General features: G+C 35.6%; 1 protein-coding gene across 1 annotated transcript in view; it reads right to left on the minus strand.

The window, feature by feature from the left end:
• The window catches only part of Drp1 (dynamin related protein 1), a 217,632-nt gene that overhangs the window by 44,135 nt on the left and 153,854 nt on the right, over positions 1-19,643 (minus strand). Inside the window, exon 12 of the mRNA XM_090368989.1 lies at positions 12,011-12,226. Coding sequence (XP_090225115.1) covers positions 12,011-12,226 — 216 coding nt within the window. The remainder of the gene's footprint in view (positions 1-12,010; positions 12,227-19,643) is intronic.

The following is a 19,643-nucleotide window of genomic DNA, read 5'->3' on the forward strand; positions in this document are numbered from 1 at the left end:
GCGCTGTATTATCCATCATATTGTGTTGTGTTTTTCCGCAAGTTTGTATAAGTATGTTGCAAAAAAAAAAAAAAATCTAAAAAGGAATGGCTAAAGGAAAATTACTAAGATAAGAGGAACTGAGAGAAGTTGCTGGAATTTAGAATTAAGCAGAGTTAAACTTCTCACAGACACACCGCTGTCGAGTTTTTTCAGAAGTTCAACTTTATCTGTTATGGACAATGTACGGTGTTTGCGCTTTACACCACGAAAGGCACTTCCTGTATACATTGGAACCATGGCTGGCGCTAAATGTGAGCAGGTTATAATAATAAATGCAGAAAAACAAGTGGGAATGGCTTGTCAGTGTTTACGAGTTCACGCCAACAGCTGATGTTACAACCAACGCCACCAAAACAGTAGCGGCAGGTTGGGCGAACCCAGGAAATTTGAAATTACATTCGTGGAAATTATGTCCGAATTAGCAGTGGAACCGGATTAGTGATGGTCGACCTGTACCTTCATCAATATCACTGATAAATATACAAAACAATAGTGGGGCCAACACTGAACCCTGGGGGACTCACTCTGCAACAGGATCTAGAATATTTGGGCAGATGAGAAGTGGCAACTGAAGTTTAACATTGACAGCAGCATCCATTGATTACCACTCTCTGTCTTCTCCCACTCAACCACCCTTTTATCCATAGTACAGCCACTCCCTAACTTACGTATGGGTTGCATTCCGCGGAACTCTATGTAGTCAGATTTTATGTAAGTCAGAATTTCCCTAAATGCTTATGCAGTACTCGCAACTATGTGTGCTGAATTTGATTGAAGCAAAAAAGAAATGTTCAATAAAGGTGTAAATAGAATTATTTATTAAATTTTTTTTATCTCATGCGCAGAAAATATTACAAAAGTGTACAAAAATACAAAAATTTGAAAATTATAAAATTACAAAAGAGAGAGGAGACAGGCATAACATCAGAAAGTTTTACCTTTCCACCATCGTTGCCAGAATTAACTCTCCAGCTGATAAGCACGCCACTGCGGAAGTTGAGGGCTGTGGAGATTTAGAAGGGGTTTTTTCCAACACATCACAAAATTTCTCAGCAGGTGCAAAATTCGCACTGGCGACTTCACTGCATACTTTAATGTTTTGGAAACCAGCATGATGCTTGAACCTATTAAACCACCTGTTGCTTGCCACGAACTTGGCTTTGGATTCGCCGTACTTATACTTAATATCTTCATAAATACTTCTTGCTTTTGCTTGAATGGCCATTGGACTCAGGGGCACTTGCTTCTGAATCTGATTTTCCATCCACATTATTAATAGCCTTTCCATCTTCGATATAGCACCTGAATGCTGGTTTGTGATCACTTTTGATCTTAAATGTGCTGATCCTTTAACGTGTTCTTTTATATGCGCACTGTCCCTTAAAATATCCTTCACTGTTGAAGCAGCAAGACCTAATTCTGTGCAATAGATGACAAAATTTGTCCTGCTTTGTACTTCTTAATCATCTTCATTTCTAAATCAATTTTGTTTCAATTCCTAGCACTGCCAGCACTTGCACTTTCCATTGGTCCCTTTCCCTTGAGAATTGTAATAAGTAAATAGGAATGAAGAGAAGATCTGAAAATTTATTTATGTTTTTTATATGATTGAAGATTTCAGTGAAGGGTTTGTTATTTGGTTTTTAGGAGCATTAGCAACTAAGGCCATATTGCTCCGTGAATATGCGGTGGTCATTCCCTGACCTTTCCGCGTCCTCAGTATTTGGTGGTGACGGGCTCGAACCCCGGTCTAATCAAGAAGCGTGTGCTACGCACTGCTGCTCCTTCCCACCTGGCTACGTAGGTGCCTCAGTGAAGGGGAACTCATTTCACCATAATACTGTAACATAAAAACCCACAGACTTCAAGTTATTAGTATTATCGCAAATGCAATAAGATCGAGTTTACTACCCATTTATAATAGATTGCGCTAACAGAAAATCCCAATAAACCGGAAAGTGCAAATTGTTTTTATTGTTTTATGTTAGTGACCTCCAGAAGAAATGTGCTTTAGAAAAATATCAACAAAGGTGTCAAAATTGATTCTTACAACGGAACATATGATAACGATGAAAGGGCAGTGCAATTTCCATTTTAAAAAAAAATTACCTTTTAGAGAGATAAATAGCTAGTTATACAGCGAAAAGTTTCAACTTCAAGGTCTTGGAATGAATTACCAAAAAAAAAAAAAAAAAAAAGTGTTATTGGGTTCACATTACAATATTTTCATGATACCTCTATTTATTCCTATGGGATGCAAAATACGTTCCCACGATTTTTTTAAGTTTCCACCAGCTGGCAAAAACTTAGTCGAATTTCCGTAAGTCGAGTATTATGTAAGCTGAGGAGTGCCTATAGTAACTTACCCTTAATACCACACTGCCCCAATTTGCACAGTAGTCTTCCATGCGCAACAGTGTCAAAAGATTTCCTGAAATCCAAGTACAGTCTGTCCTCGTATAGCACGATAGTTGTGTTCCTAGAAACCCTCGTGCAATGCAAAATCGTGCAACATAAACAACAGGCCCTATGGGAAAAGTGGGGTTAGGTGCCGACCACCCAAGATTGAACACACATTTGGAACCAAAACATTACCAAACACAATAAATAATCGGGTAATTTTAATCGTTATAAAATACGTAAGTATTTTATAACGAATAAAATACGTAATAAAAAATAATATTATAATATATTTTTTTTTTATTATAATATAATATTATTTATTATATTATTTATTTAAATTTTTTATTATTTTTTATTATTTATTTAAATAATAAAAATTTATTAATAAAATAGTAAAAAATTTATTATATTAAATAAAATTGTCGTAATAAAATACTTACGTATTTTATAATACGTAAGTATAAATTATAATACGTAAGTCGTAATAAAATGCTTACGTATTTTATTACGACTATTACGTAATAAAATATTGCTAATGCTTTTGCTTCTATCGTAAGCAAACTTGTTTTTTGTCTGATTTTCTATACAAACAGATGACAGCCATTCCATCTCTTCCAATTCTTTGTGTCTTAATCTAATGGATTTCAATTACACTTTGTGTTGTTCCTGCTATGAAAGTTGTTTTTATTTTCTCTGCATTCTTTCTAATTCTCGGCGTTGCCTCATTTCGGTCTGTAGCACGTGCAATATCACATGGTCTTTCATTTTGCTCAAAGCGTTTCACAATTTCATATTTTTTCTCTATCGACAGAGGCGGACTGGCCATAAGCCTCACCCGGGAAATCCCGGTGGGCCGGAGGCCGGTGTGATTTTGGCCATAAACGCTAGTATGAGGCCACTATAAATTTTCCCGGGTAAGAATTTTTGACCCAGTCCGCCTCTGTTTATCGATATTGCTTTTTTTTTTTTTTTCCTCTCTGAATCTGCAGTGTCTTCGCCAGGATGCTTCGTTTTCACACCTTTTAAGTATTTTACTAATTTTTAGGGAATAAAGCACAATTACAAAACGAGGAGGCACGCTTGATACACATAAACAAAGCTGCGCCCATGTAGCAACTGAATAAACAACACCGTAAAGGCCGAGATACACTATTAACACCTCACATTTTACTAAAGCACATTTCTGGGGGTTACTACCATAAAACAATTTCCAGTTGCGTTTCTGATAGTGGAATCTGTTATAAATGGGTAGTAAACTCGATCTAATTGCATTTGCGATTATACTGATTGCTGGAATTGTGTTGGTTTTTACGTTATTATGGTGAAATGTGTTCCCCTTCACTGATATATAAATACATTTTCAGAATCTTCTCTTCATTCCTATCGTGTTGCGTTCGGTTGGGATGATTCTGCGTTCGACTGCCATTTCTTGTAAACACAAAGGCGAATCGTGCATAAGCGAATTCGGTTCGTGTTATATAAGATATCGTTCCCCTATTTATAAATCATGTATGATCGAATTCGTGTAATGTAAACACGTGTTATACGAGGACCGACTGTATATGATATCAAAATTATTTTTTGCATCCAGTTCCTTTGTGACCACATCATAGTATCCAATCAAATTTGTCAGACAAGACTTTCCCTTAACAAACCCATGCTGTGTCTGAATTATTGCTGCAGTCTTGTCTAGATGATCCTGCAATGAATCTTTAACCAGTGACTCCATTATTTTCCTCGGAACAGAAGTTAAACTAACCAGTCTGTAATTACTTGTGTAACCCTTCGATTCCCATTTGTGAATTGGAGATACACTGGCACATCTCCAGTCCATGGGGACCTCCCCTGAGTCCAAGAATGCTCTCATAATAATAGCTAAGGGTTTGCTTACTCCCTTTGCCGCCTCCTTTTATTATAACCGGATAGATCCCATCCACCCAGGGTGCCTTTCTTATGTTTAACTTCAACAATTTCCCCTCCACTTTGCTCTCAGTTATTACAAAATCATTAAGCACCCTGCTACAATTTGATAACCTTCTGGCATTTTCCTTCCTTAATAACTCCTCATGTGTGAATGTAGATGCAAAATACTCATTCAGTTTGTTTGCTATCTGAGCAGGATCATCAACAGTCGAACCATTGATATCAAGTGGACCAATCTGATTCATCCCCTTTCTTTTAGAGTTTATATAAGTAAAGAAATCCTTGCTGTTTTTCTTAGATTTCATCTCATCATAAAAACTCCTCACAATTCAAAGGAAGGGTATTTTCATAAATAGGAAGGGTATTTTCATAAATAAATAGTCAGTGGACAAAAGACAGAAACAAATTATGTACTAATACTATAAAAAACATTATTTTTATAGTGTAACTTTAAAGAAAGATGCTCTAATTTCTATACATATATTCTAACAGATATGAGAACTATATTCTATGGCAGGACGGATTTGTGATTTGTACCGAGTGAAAAGCTGTTTGGAAGAAGGTAACAATGAGAGCGAAAGAGAAAACCCAGATTTTTAGATGCAGAGGATGCAATATTTGTAATGTGCTTATGCCAAGAGAGCTTAGAAGTCAGGGTAATCCCCAATTGAGATATATGATCTTGCCTAGAAACTGAACTGTCATCGAAGATAAGCACAGGAGCAGAAGAATCCTTTCTGCGAAAAAATGACAGGACTGAGTTTTTTTAGAAGGAATGAAATCAACTAAGTTATTTTTGCCCCACAGGAGAATTACCTGGAGATCAGAATTTAAGAAATTGTTAGTGGATATTCAAAAAGTTGAAACTGTGCATGGCAAGGTTTCTCAAACTGGAATGCAATGTGCTATCGTCAACAAAACTATGGATAGGATTTCAAGTCAATGAAAGAAGGTCATTAATATACAAGAGGAAAAGAGTGGGAGAAAGAACTGAACCTTGGGGAACACCAGCATTAATGGAGAAGTTAGAAGATAGAGAGCCATCTACCATCATCTCCATTGAGCAGTCAGAGAGAACTTGGATATCCAATTACAAAAAACAGTTGGCAAACCATAAGATAGAAGCTTAGTTAAAGACCTTTATGACAAACACAATCAAAGTGCAAAGTGTGTTAGCTGTCTGACGGCACCAGGGATTCCCCCATTTCTGCGTTGTGTACTCTGTGTAGCACAGAACTCTGTGAAGGCCAAAGATTTAAAAAGTGTGTGGGGAGTGGATGGATGTGTAGTGTTGTGTACAATTGTTCTTCTGACCATTTAGCTTTGTTGGGACCCATCGTTACCGCACTCAGGCAGGTCAGGTACCCAGTAGCTTTTTTGTACTCTGGCAGGCCCTGCCACCTAGTTTCCAAAGATTTCAGTGGCAAGGGCCTATGTGAAAATAAATAAATAAATAAAAAAGGGGATTAACGCTAGAATATAAAAGGCCAAGAGAGGTTTGTGTAAGCATGGTTTAAATTTGGATGTTATTAATTGATAAGTTGTGTGGAGTGTACACTGTGAGTTAGACAGAGTAGGGGGAGAGACTGAAGGCTGGTTGGAAAAGATAGAGGTATGGGACGATAGAGAAGGTGATCCTAGACAAACACAATCAACCAAAAGCCTTTGAAATATCAAGAGCAACTACTTGAGTTTCACCAAACTTTTCCACTGAATCAGTCCATAGATGGGTAAAAAAGCCAGAATATCACAAATGAATCGACACTGATGGAATCCATACTGGCTATCGTCAATGAGATGGAAGGTTTTTAGATAGTTTAAGAGTTGGGGGTTAATTGATTTCTCCATTACTTTAGAAAGAGTAGACGTATAATAGGATGATAATTGGATGAGAGGGATCTGTCACCCTTTTTAGAAACTGGCTGGATACAAACAAATTTGAAGCAGAAGAGAGGACCACAGATTTTAGAGCACAGGTTTTGAGAACAAGCTAAGAAAGCTCCAGGATCTGGAGCTTTCTTAGAATTAAGATTGATCAAAATCCTTCTGACATCCTTTTGACAGAAGCCCACAGGAGGCATTGAATGGAGTGTACTGGAAATGGTGGGAGGTCGTTTACCAAGATCATCAATACAAAGTTTAAAGAAAAATTGGATGCTAGCAGGTCAGCTTTATCTTTGGCTGAAGTGGCAATAGAACCATCTGGTTTTGAAAGGTGGTAAAGAGGTTTACAAAGATGAGTAAAAGTTGTGGTCAATAGCTTTGGCAAGAGAACAGAATGCTTAGCAACCATTTGGACAAGAAGCAAGTTTTCTACTCTTAGCCAGTTTGAAATCTAGTTTGGACTGATTAATAACTGCTTTACAATTGTTGCAAGGTTTGGTGTAGGCAGAAAATTAACCCGGTGATTTGAATGTTGCATATCACAAGCCAATTGTGATATGCAACATTCTTCTCTTGAACAGCATTATCACATTTATTGGAAAATAAATGTTTAGATAAAGGATGAAATTTTAAAGTGGAGTGTGGAATAAAGGATTCCATCCCTACAAGAATAATTTCACTGACACAATCTGAGCAAACATTGACATAAGATTTGAAACAGTAATGCACCCAAGGAAAAGAAATCTCACAGATCCCGTTTTGCATTCTTGTAATGCCAAACAACATGAGGTTAAGAATGGCCACAAGAGAAAAAAAGGCACCATTGGAGAAGAGACCATCACCAAATTGTAATCTGAGGTACTTAGAGGACCACTGACTTGGACCGTGTACTTAGAAAGGTTGCTTGTAAGAAAAAGATCAAGCGAGTTGGCTGAGTTGGTTAGGATTGTCTGGTATCCTGGTGGGTAAATGAACAATCTGTGCAAGTTCATTAGTATATAGCATATTTGTATCTAACACCATACAGTAATCTCTCCAATTAATTAAACCCAAGAAATATCTCATTCTATTATAGTTCTCTCTTGAAGTTTAAGATTGTGCCTTTAAGCTTTGATCAAATAAGTTTCTTTAGAAACAATATTTGTGGCAGTGACCACTATACCAATTTTACAGTATTCTGGTCACTGCCTATTACTGTTTACCTCTATTGTCAAGTTTTTGATACAGTTATGCCCTTTCATAAGAACCAGACTTAGGATATGAGCCCCCTTTTACTCTCCCAGACATGCTGGGATAAGTAGTAATCATCAAATTTGTCTTGATAAAATAAATAGCAAAGCTTAACTGACGGTACTCACCTCAAATAACCCTTATTTGTATGGTGTTTAAGGTGAAAGTTGTGAAAATTCAATTAAATTGCATAAAAATAAATTTTTAAAATATAAATACAGTAGAGACTATTAAAACTGTAATTAACAATTTTTGCCCAAAGGAGGAAGACGTGCACTGCTCCATCCCCTGGTTGTCCTATATAAAATTTGTTAAAAACTGTGAAAACTAATAAATAAAGCCAATAGTCATAATGGATGACTTTCTTTGGTTGGCAATAATGAAGGGAAAAGGGGTTGTATACTTAAAGAAAGCCGACCGGGCTAGCCGGGTGGGCAAAGTGCCTGCCTGGCAACCCAAAGGTCGCAGGTTCGAATCCCGCCTCGGGCTTGGATCAAAGTACTGCAAAAAACCTTGGGAGGTGCACTATGGCCACAGAAGCCGATGCGCCAATAACTACCAAAATAAAAAATAATAAAAAATAAAAACGTAAAGAAATCCTAAGTTCCCATGATGCATTTTAGGACATGTGGGAACTTGACACATGCAAGGTTCCAAATAAGGGAAAGGTTTCTTGGAAGTTTCGTGTTCAAAAAGTCTAATGTGGTGTAACGGCGACACCATTCTATAACAAGTGCTTCTTGTTGGAAAAGTTTATAACTTGTAATGGCTGAATCGATTAGAAAGTTGTGATTATGAGAATGTACATGCTGCATGAGTTTCGTGCTGGCTTGATTAGTCTTAAAGCTATTGTGGTGATAATATGTACTTGTGTTAGAAGTTTTAGTTGTGCAGTATTTAATGGTGGTACTTCTAATATAGCATTTGTTACAATCAGATTGATATTTAATCAAGTAGACGATGTTGCTGATGTCACATATCGAATATTCATTTGTTTCTTTGTATGTGTTAAATATAGTCCCCAGTTTGTTATATGATGAAAATGTTAGTGTTATGTTTTTTTTTTTGGTAGTTGTTGGCGCATCGGCTTCTGTGGCCATAATGCTGCTTTTTTTTTTTTTTTTTTTTTTTTTTTTTTTGCAGTACTTTGATCCAAGCCTGAGGCAGGATTCGAACCCGTGACCTTTGGATTGCCAGACAGGCACTTTACCCACCTGGCTAGTGTTATGTCTGTGTTGGCAAACACTTGACGAAGTTGTCTGGCAAGTTGACTGTGATAGGGGAGGACAATCTGCATGTTTTGTTTGTTGTTTTGGTTGGTATTATGATGCGTGGGTTGTTGATCCTATTTCCCACATTGGGGATTGTTTGTCGAATCAATTGTTAAGGGTATTTCCTAGCTATAAACTTTTTTGTGAGATACTGCAATTCTGCGGTATCTCACAAAAAATTGATATCCAAAGGAAAAGGTTGGAGTACTTGATGTTCAATAGTAGCCAATAAGGAAATTAGCCTACACACGTTACAGCTGTTGTTGTTGTTATTTGGTTTTTAGGAGCATTAGCAACTAAGGCCATATTGCTCCGGGGACATGCAGTGGTCTTTCCCTGACCTTTCCTCATCCTCCGTATTTGGTGGTCACGGGCTCGAACCCCGGTCTAATCAAGAAGCGTGTGCTACGAACTGCTGATTCTGCCCACTGGCTATGGAGGTGCCCAACGTGTTACAGCAAATCGGCATACGGAGCAATGTTCTTCCACACATGTTTGGCATTACCAAACTTCAAAAACCAGGCCACCCTTTATGACCAATCGTCTCTTTCTGTAAATCTGCTCTTGCTAATCTAGTAGCTAGGCAAATTTCTGAATGGGGGGGGGGGGCTGAGATACCTAATCCCATAGGGAGTTCAAATGTTTGTTCATATATATGGTCTTGAAACCGAAAGTGTCTGGTGTCAAGTAAAACCGAAATGAACCTAAAATACTGTTAATGTTAAGAGAAGTGCGTTTAGCTAAGGTGTCCATCGTTAAAAGTTCTTTTAAGGTTTGCAGAGTGAAATTCAGTAAAAGTAGACAATGATTCTACTTTAAGGGTGTATTTAAGTCTTTCATGCATTGCATTAAATTTAATGAAAAGACTATCAATAGTGGACTTTTCTCCTATTAATAACACATCGTCAGCGTAATGCATAGAAAGCTTGATACCGAAGGAAAAGGTTGGAGTACTTGATGTTCAATAGTAGCCAATAAGGAAATTAGCCTACACACGTTACAGCAAATCGGCATACAGAGCAAAATTCTTCCACACGTTTGGCATTACACAGCCAATCATCTCTTTTGTAAATCTGCTTTTGCTATTCTATCAACCTTCTTAGTTAAAATTATATCACCCCTTAGGGAATTTTCAAAATTTAGAGTTTATAACACCGGCCAAGTCTTTGAACACATAAATACCATTACAATTTCTGAAAATAACATCTTAGTTTCTTTTGATGTCATTTCTTTATATACCAATGTACAACTGTATTTCACGCTGCAAGCCTTACGAGAACTTTTAACGATGGACACCATAGCTAAATACACTTCTCTTAACATTAACAGTTTAACTGTATTCTAGAGTTCATTTCGGTTTTACTTGATGCCAGACACTTTTGATTTCAAGACCACATATATAAACAAACATTTGGACTCCCTACGGGATTAGGTATCTAATCTAATAATTTAATCCCTTAACACTTCCTAAATGGCATTAGCAAAAACCACTGTGCCTCCTCTATTTAAGGGAATAATACTGTCTTTACAAAATAAATTCCATCTACCAAGTAAGGCTGGCCATGCCGAGAAAAATTTCCTCCCATAAGCCTTGCAGAGTCCCTCAAACCTAGAGTTTTGACTTCTGCCCAAACACAAGACTTTTGTGTGTGGGCAGAATTTCAGACATAAAAACATATCGTATCTCACAACATTTTTTCAACACAGTCATATATTTCATAATTAATTCAATCTTTAAATCATTTAAATCAATCAATACTCTCCATATGTATTACCTTACAGCCTAGAACCATCAGCAGCTGATAAACTGTTTGATACAGCATCAATTTTGCACCTGGTTATCATGCTCTGTTCTATGCTGTCTGTCTTTATTGTTATGTGTTATCAGGCCAGCACCATGCACAACTGGTTCAAAGAACACAGTGAAAATATCACCCATTATGATTGGCCTCAAAATTCACCTGACTTCAATCCAATTAAACATTTTTGGGATGTTTTGGAACAGAAAGTGAGATGTTTGGACATGCAACTGTCATCTATTCCAACAATGTGGAAAGCCTTGCAGGCAGCATGACACATGCTGCAAATCCCTACGGACATCTTCAGATATTTAGTGGAGTCAGTGCCTAGGTGAATGGCAGCTATTATCCGTGTGGACAGTGGCCCAACATGGTATTTGGTAGGTGTGAATAATTCAGTGATCACTCAGCATATATTTTGTATATACTGAGTAAATACAAAAATAAGCACACCTACATGAATGAGGGCTCTTGAAATAATTTATTTACAATAATTTAAAAAACTGCAATTGACCACTAGTACATATACAGGAACATTTACTGACAGTGTTCATATATGATAATTATCCTTGCATTATTACGTATGAAAGTCTTCTCATTCTTTGTTATTGACATGGAAGTGTCTTTTAAGGTTTATTTTACAGTGAGTATGCCTCCAACTAATGCGTATGCTCGCACAGCATCTATTAAGTTTAGATTTTGTTTTCATCCAGAAGTAATTTTTAGAGTTTTGTAGTCAAACTGATAAGCCTATTTTAACAATTATTATTAACAAAATTTATCCTATACTTCTCATCATTTGAAATTTCTATTTCTTTCATATTCATTTCAGTGTTGAGTGAATTCAATCAAAAGTTTCGGAAAAAATTAAAGTAAAAAAAAAAAAAAACAGTGGGTGCCATTATAGCACGAGCTCATTGTAAAAGGCAATCCCTTTATTCACCCATCCATTTCATTGGCCATCAAGGAACATTCACTCTTTAGAGCCTATTACATTAAAATATTACAAAAAGTATAGATGAGAGTGTTCATGTGGAACTATTAGATGCAGATTAAACAATTAACCTCATACAATGAAGTTTACCTTCAGGCATTGTGTTGTTGATCATTGGAATAAGATGAAGAATATGCAAAGAGTGCAAAAAGTAAAAGGCGGAACTGGACAGCTACTTCTACTGAATTGAGTTTAATCCATCATTAAGAACTAACTGTCCAATTCAAAAACATGGTGGGGTAAAGCACATGGGAGGACATGATGCTACAGCCAAAATCAAAATAACAACAAAAAAATAGGTTGAGTCTATCAGACAACACGTGACCACTATAGGGTAAAGGAACTGTTTGGTTAACAGTGCTTGTAAAATTACTTAATTGACATATATATTGAAGCAAAAATACAATTTTGGGAACACTTTAATATTAAAACAATCTTCATAAAAAAAGAAAAAGAAAACTAACCTTGCTTGATACTTTCTCAATCACAGGATCTGCTACCATATTAGGAAGAGGAGGTTGTGCCGTTAAAGGACTAGGGTTCTCTGGAATTTTATTTGCAACCTTTGCTTTATTCTCTATATCACAATTTTGAACTGCAGCTCCGATAAGAGCTGCATCACGGAAATCTGGATGCTTTGTATTAATATAAGAGAGCTCGATTGCTACTAAATTTTCTACCTAATGTTTTAATTAAAAAAAAAAAAAATCAAAAAACATGTTTTTAAGCAAATAAATATCACTACTTTTTAAAATTTTACTTCTTTTAATAAAGTAAAAACACCTAAGTATAATGTTATTTATACTAATAACCTTATACTTAGCTGTATATGCAAAATTTTTCTCTAATAACTTTATAGCCCAGCATGAACAAAGCATAAATGTAAGTTTATGCTTTATGTTCTTTTTTTTTTCTTCTAAATTTTATTTAATCTAATAGTTTTTATCATGTTGACCAAGTAGTTGAATTTAGTTTTTAAATTAAATGAGCATTTCAGAAACTGACTGCTGCTAGTGGTAATTTTTCTGCCAAAACTGAGTGTCATAGGTAAGCATTTGTTTAGGAAATTATAAACAGTATATTCAACTAAAATATAATTAATACTAAGTTATTTTATAGATTAGTACTGTAGTTTATTAGTACTTTACAAGTACTAATAAGTAGTTTATTTAAATAAGTAATTTATAACTAATAATACAAGTACTAATAGTAGTTTATTAGTACTTACTACTCAGCAAGTACACTTGCTGAGTAGCAAGTGTTAAGTTACAATAATCAATAGATCAAGTACCCAATTCGTGTCACTGTTCTACATAAAACTACAAAGTAAATATTTAAGTACTTCACAATGTTACAAAGAGTGTTGAGTACAAGGTATGTTCGTGTCAAACGGCACGTGGGATTTCTCCCAACTCCGCATGTGATTCGCTGTATCGAGGACAGTACACTGTCAAGCCAGAGACTTGAAAGTGTGTGGGCCGTGTCTGTGCAGTGTGATATGTTGTGCCTATTGTTTGACCAGCTTATTGGCCACCAGACCCCTAGTGGGGCCTGACGTTGCCCATACCCTGCCACGTGGAGGCTAGCCGGGTGTATCCAATATCAGCGTGTTGAGTACATTGTATTATAATATATTGTAATTTCTTAGTTATCCATAATTATAAAGAAATGACAATGTATTAATAAGTACTTCTCCTATCTGTAGCCACATAGTACAAGGGAGCATCGAAAAGTTCGTACCCTTACCTAGAAATAATAGCCCTAGAAAGGTGAAACTTCACAGGAACTTTAATCCTTTTCTATGTACTCTCCATGTATAGTAACACATTTCTCCCATCTATGAATCAGTCCTTCAATGCCTTGATCATAGAAGTCCGCACTTTTTGCCTGAAACCACGATTCCACTGTATTGATGGCTTCCTGAGATGAATCAAAGCAGCATCCACAGAATGGTTTCTTCATTTCTCGAAACAAGAAGCCTGATGGTGCGAGGTCAGGAGAATAGAGTTATTCTCCTGACCTCGCACCTTCTGCAGTAGTTTGAAGCATTACATAAATCCAACAGTTGGCGAGAACATTGCTTCTGAAAAGGTGTCAGCAATCTTGAAACACATCGTGCGGAGACCTTAGACATGTGCAGATGGTCATATAAAATGCTGTGGGCAGACCCATAACTAATTCCCACTGCATTTGCGATGAAATGAATTGTCACATGTCTGTCATTCAGCACCAGCTGCTCAACCTTTGCAACCGTCTCACTGTCTGTGGATGTTGATGGCCTTCCTTCTCTTGGCTCGTCAAAGGCACCTGTGCAACCACACTGGAACTCTTGTTTCCATTTTTTTAAAGTGTCATAGGATATTAAAAAAGTAAGAGATTACCTTAATCTTTTTCATGGAATGCTTCCAGCCAATTCTCTCCCAAATGTGATGAATAAAATAAGATGAAAAAGATTAAAAAAAAAAACGAATTAATGAATTCCCCCGCTCATAGAGATACGACCAAATCCGATGCGCAACGGAATCGAAAGCCGAGAGCCCCAACCCTACCCCGAAACACATCAAACCACTGCAGCAAGACCATGAGTGCGAGAAGACATTGTGTCAGAATAAATAGTTAAAACTGCTTCCGATAATAAATAATTAAAATCACTATTAAAATCACAATTAAAAAGATTAACAGTTACAATTTGTATGAATACTCAAATTAAACGAAATGCACAGCTTTTCCCTTCCTTAAGCAGACCATGCTTTTTGGTTGATCGCCATGTTCACAGGATGGGAATATCATGAAGTAGTTGTGTGTATTTGACTCTGAAATAGAGAGATTATTTATATTGGCGCATGCGCAAAAAGGATCAGAAATCCGAAATTAGGTAAGGCCATCGCACATTGATAGAATTTTTCTGTAGTTTCCTTTCAAGCATTTTAGCGATCAATAATTTTATGTAATTATGTTGTATATTTAAAATTACCACTTCATTGAATAGGAATACGTGACCATCATTGACTGCATGAAAGGCCAACTCCGGCGTGTTTGCGCGTGCCGTGCGGATGGAAGCAGCATGTTGCTTGACATGTAAATCTAAAGTGCAGCGAGTGCAACCCTCGTACGATGAATCCCACTGACTACATGAAATCTTGTGCACAAGATCATTTACCTGTGCATTTTGTTTAATTTGCGTATTCATCCAAATTGTAACTTTTAATTTTAATCATGTTTTTAATTATTTATTATTGGAAGCAGTTTTAACTATTTATTCTGACACAATGTCTTCTCGCACTCGTGGTCTTACTGCGGTGGTTTGATGTGTTTCGGGGTCAGGTTGGGGCTCTCGGCTTTCGATTCCTTTGCCCATCGGATTTGGTTGTATCTCTATGAGTGAGGGAATTCATTAATTTGTTTTTTTCATCTTTTTTTATTCGTCACATTTGGGAAAGAATTGACTGGAAGCATTCCACAAAAAAGATTGAGGTAATCTCTTACTTTTTTTAATATATTAAAAAATCGTGGAAGTTATTGAGCCCTGTAGCTCTGAATTTTTTACTACTGTCATAGGATGGACAATCCTGCCCATACACAGCCTTCATTTCTTCTTCAATTTCCTGAGCTTTCTTGCCCTGCAAATGCAGGAACTTGATCACTGTTCGATACCCCACTTTGTCAACCATAGCGTCCTTAATCAGATTCTGGGCTCCATCTCTGGTGTATGATCACCTACAGCAGGGTGGCCAACTTAATTTGTGATGCGATCTACTTTTTTCCCTCAAAATGTGCTGCAATCTACCATCTGAAGAATTTCATTGCACAGAATTAAAAAAGTTAATCAACACATTAAAAAATGTTGTTTATAAATTTTCAAATTAAATACAATTCACAATTTTTATTTTAAATTCATATGTATGTAAATTTTTAATTTATGTGAAGTTTGCGTCTTCATGTCATCTGCCAAGCTTTCAAAATCTGGGATATATTATGATAAGGCCAGCCGTAAAGAACGTTCTGTATGCAAGTCCGTAACAGTAGAGTGATTCTTTGTTTTTTTCAAATACGAAAAGGCCGATTCACATAGATAAGTGGAACCAAAACAGGAATTTAAAAGTTCACTGCATTTTTTTACATTTGGATACTTTTCTTGGCAAACTTATTTCCAAAAGTCTTTTCCTGATGATCTGGCTTTTAGGAAGATATCGTTTCACAATGTAATAATTTCATTTTCAAGTAATATTTTCTCCATGTGAAAATCTCAGCGATTATTTCTGCAATTTGTTTCGTATCTAAGTTGGCATTAAATGGATAAGAAATATATTGAACAATGTTTTTTTTTTTTTTTTTTTTTGTAGTTGTTGGCGTATCGGTTTCTGTGGCCATAATGCACCTCCCAAGGTTTTTGCAGTACTTTGATCCAAGCCCGAGGCGGGATTTGAACCCGCGACCTTTGGGTTGCCAGGCAGGCACTTTACCCACCCAGCTAGCCCGGTCGGCATTGAACAATGTCTTCAGTTGTTTTAAAATCACTGAATCTGGTTTCAAAATCATCCACAACTTTCTCAATTTCAGAAACATATTTCTCACTATTAAATTCAAAAACAGGATATTTTTTATCTTGCATATTTGCAAAATGATTGAATTTTTTTCCTTTGAGATCCTTGGCCATTGCCAAAAATTGATATTTATATGTGGAAATACTACTAATCATGTCACCAACATTTTTATTTTTTCCTTGAAATTCCAAATTCAGATCACTTAATTTACTCGTAAAAGCCAGATCACACAACCACTCCATATCTTGTAGCTGCTGATAACATCTCTTTTATCAACAAATTTTTTAATTTCATTCAGCAAATTTTGAAATCTCTGTAGAAACTTACTCTGCCAATTCAGCCAATTCACATCTGTGTATAATATCAGATCTGGTTCATTTTCATCGAGCTGCATTTTAAAAAGTCTCCTTCAAAGAGATTGTCCTCTGATGGAATTCACGATTTTGAAAGCTATGTCCACAACACTTTTAGTATCTAATCTTTTGCTGGCTAACACTTGTTAGTGGATGATACCGTGGTAATTCAAAAAATCTGGGAATTAATCATCCTTTTGGCACAATGCGATGAATCCGATAAGATGCCCCGTCATTACTTTAGCTCCATCTGTTGTTACTGATACGAGCTTAAATAGCAGTAATTTAATTTTTTCAATAAAATTTTTGAATGCGTTAAATACATCAAGACTTCTAGTTCTTCCTTTTAATGAAACCATACCCAGCAGTTCTTCTCTAGTGGCAGAATCATCGAAAACTATACGAATTAAAATGAGCAATTGAGCTAAATCACTGACATCTGTAGTTTCATCCAGTTGTAAAGAAAAGGACACAAAATTAGCAATATGAGCACGCAATTGTTCGCTCTCATTTTTTACTAATTTTTTTGATATGTCACATTACAGTATTTCAAGATAATTGCGGATCTTGAAGAGCACTTTTATTTTCATTTTTGTTCTTATAATTTTCAAAAAAAGAATCTGTTATTTCTAAAAATACGTCTTTGACGAATTGACCATTAGAAAATGGTTTTCATTTTTTTGCAAGATGACTCAATTTAAATGAAGCTACAGTTACTGCTTTAGATTGTAAATTAGGTGTCCTGAAGAAATTTTGCTGTGAGAATAATCTGGATTTAAGTTCTTTTAAATTATTTTTTCTAAGGTCATTATTAGGCAGAAAATCTGATTGGTATTTACCATAGAGTGGGTTGAATTGCACTTTCTAAATTTCCTTTTTTGGGTATAGCCATGGAAGCATTGCAAATCAAACAACATTTTTTCTTTTATCATTACAAAAAAATATTCTAGTTCCCACTCTTGATGAAAATTATACCTTTTACTCTTTTTTGTAATATTCATTTTAAATCAAAGGAAAAGGTATTAAATGAACGTGTAAGTACTGTCCAGTTATTAATATTAAGTAAGCTAAATAAGAATTCGACACATACACCATGTTCTCCACAACGTAACTGCATGAATTTTCACTAGACAAGCCTAGCGGCTGCGCAGCAACAAGAGTAGTCACATAGTTCAACGGATTTGTAATAAGCATATGCAGTGGGGCACATAATAATAATAACATTTAGATTTTGACTAATTATTTTTTCATATACAGTCAAACTTCCCTATAATGAATTCAATAAATCGAGCAAAACATTTTTTGTAGAGAAATTTTGTTATACAACGGAGAATATCCTTTTTATTGGAAATTGTTATCTAATTAGAAAATGAATACGAATCTACATTTATTTTTAACGTATATTATTTCAACAACATACTTATTTAAATTACGTTTACACAATTTTCGCTGGTAAGTATCACAAAAAAAAAAAAAAAAAAAAAAACGGTAATTTTCGTTCACACAGTACAATTAAAAAATGACTGATTCTCAAAGAAAACCTCACATTTATTCAGGGCATTAAAAACATTATCAGGAACATTTTCACAAAACTGTAGACCCAGATGTACCCTTTTAAAAGAATGAATCAGTTCTTTGCGAGTTGGCGATTGTTCTGATGCATCTTCAGTGTCATTGTTAATTTTTTCGTAATCATGGTCGCTCCTAACACTGTTCAGCAGTATTTCATCTTCATTTGGATGTTCTGTTGTAGCCAGATCTTGATCTATATAAACATAACAATCCAGTGTTATTTCATTTTCGATGTTTCCAGATGATTCTAATAATGTCCAAAAGTTTTTCAGTTGTGAAAGGGGCAGTTCATCTTGTTCGTCCGGTTTTCGTTCGACTTCTGTATTCAATGCAAATCCTGCTTTCGAAAAACAATTTTGAATAGTGTATTCAGTGACATCGTTTGTCCAAACTTTTGCCAATTCAGAAATGCAATCTCTAAGGTTAATTGTAACCTCCAAGTTTCTATTTTCTTGTAATGCATTGACAATATTCATTATTATTCTCTTTCAATAATGAAATGTAAAATTTTTAATAATGCCCTGGTCCATTGGCTGGAGTTTTGACATTAAGTTTGGTGGTAAAAACGACATCACACTTTTAAGTTTGGCAGAAATACTGGCAGGATGTGCCAGATAGTTGTCAGTAATCAACATGATTTTTCTTTTGTTATATGCTTGTCTAGTTTTAATATCCATTCTTCAAAAATATCACTTGTCATCCATGCTTCTTTTTATTAAAGGTGTAGTCAACTTCCAAAGATCTTGTACCTCTAAAACATCTTGGGTTTTTGATTTTCTGATGACTAAGTCTTAATTGTTCACTTTCTGTCATATTGGCTCCAACTAGCACAGTGATTCTTTCTTTGCTTTGTTTCCTGCCAAAACATTTATCATCCTTAAAAGCAAGTGTTCTATTAGGTAAACAATTAAAGAATAAACCCATTTCATCAGCATTAAAAACGTCCTTAGGGTCATATTCTTCCAAAATCTTCTTTAAGGTGTTGTTTCTCCAATTGTTGCAATCTTCTTAGCTTACATTAACACTTTCTCCACAATTCTGTTGTGCTTCTGAAATTTATCAAACCACTCAGTGCTCGCATTAAATTCTGTATGTCCAAGGGACTGTGCAAATTTCAGAGCTTGTGCTTAATTATTGGACCTGCTATTGGTATATTCTTTTCACGTATCATTTGCACCCATTTTAGAACAGCTTTATCAACATCTTTGTATATATACACAACTTAATTCGCTTCTTGTCTGCTCCTCCTTCAACTGCATTTAAAATTGATTCTCGATTTTTAAAATCATAGATAAACTGCTTGCAGATATGCTATATTTCTCCACAATATCTTTTTTCTTAAAACCCTGGTCAATATCATGAAGAATCTTGACGTTATCATTAATACTTAACACTTTCTCTTCGACATTGTTTCTGCAATTGTAAAAATTACTCAACTGCAGCTCTTGCCAATACATACACTGTGTATCCACCGCAAACTTCGCTGGCCATATAGTGAATTGTTAGTACTGCCTACTCAATGACGTTTGCTTGTCAATCCAACAGTATCACGTGACCTTTATTATCAATCACTTTGAAGAAATATACGACTTTGTGAATTTCTTTTATTCTGCTTTCATTCATAATAT

The sequence above is a fragment of the Mastigoproctus giganteus genome, chromosome 2, assembly GCF_048544385.1.
Source record: "Mastigoproctus giganteus isolate SK-2022 chromosome 2, ASM4854438v1, whole genome shotgun sequence".
NCBI lineage: Eukaryota > Metazoa > Arthropoda > Arachnida > Uropygi > Thelyphonidae > Mastigoproctus > Mastigoproctus giganteus.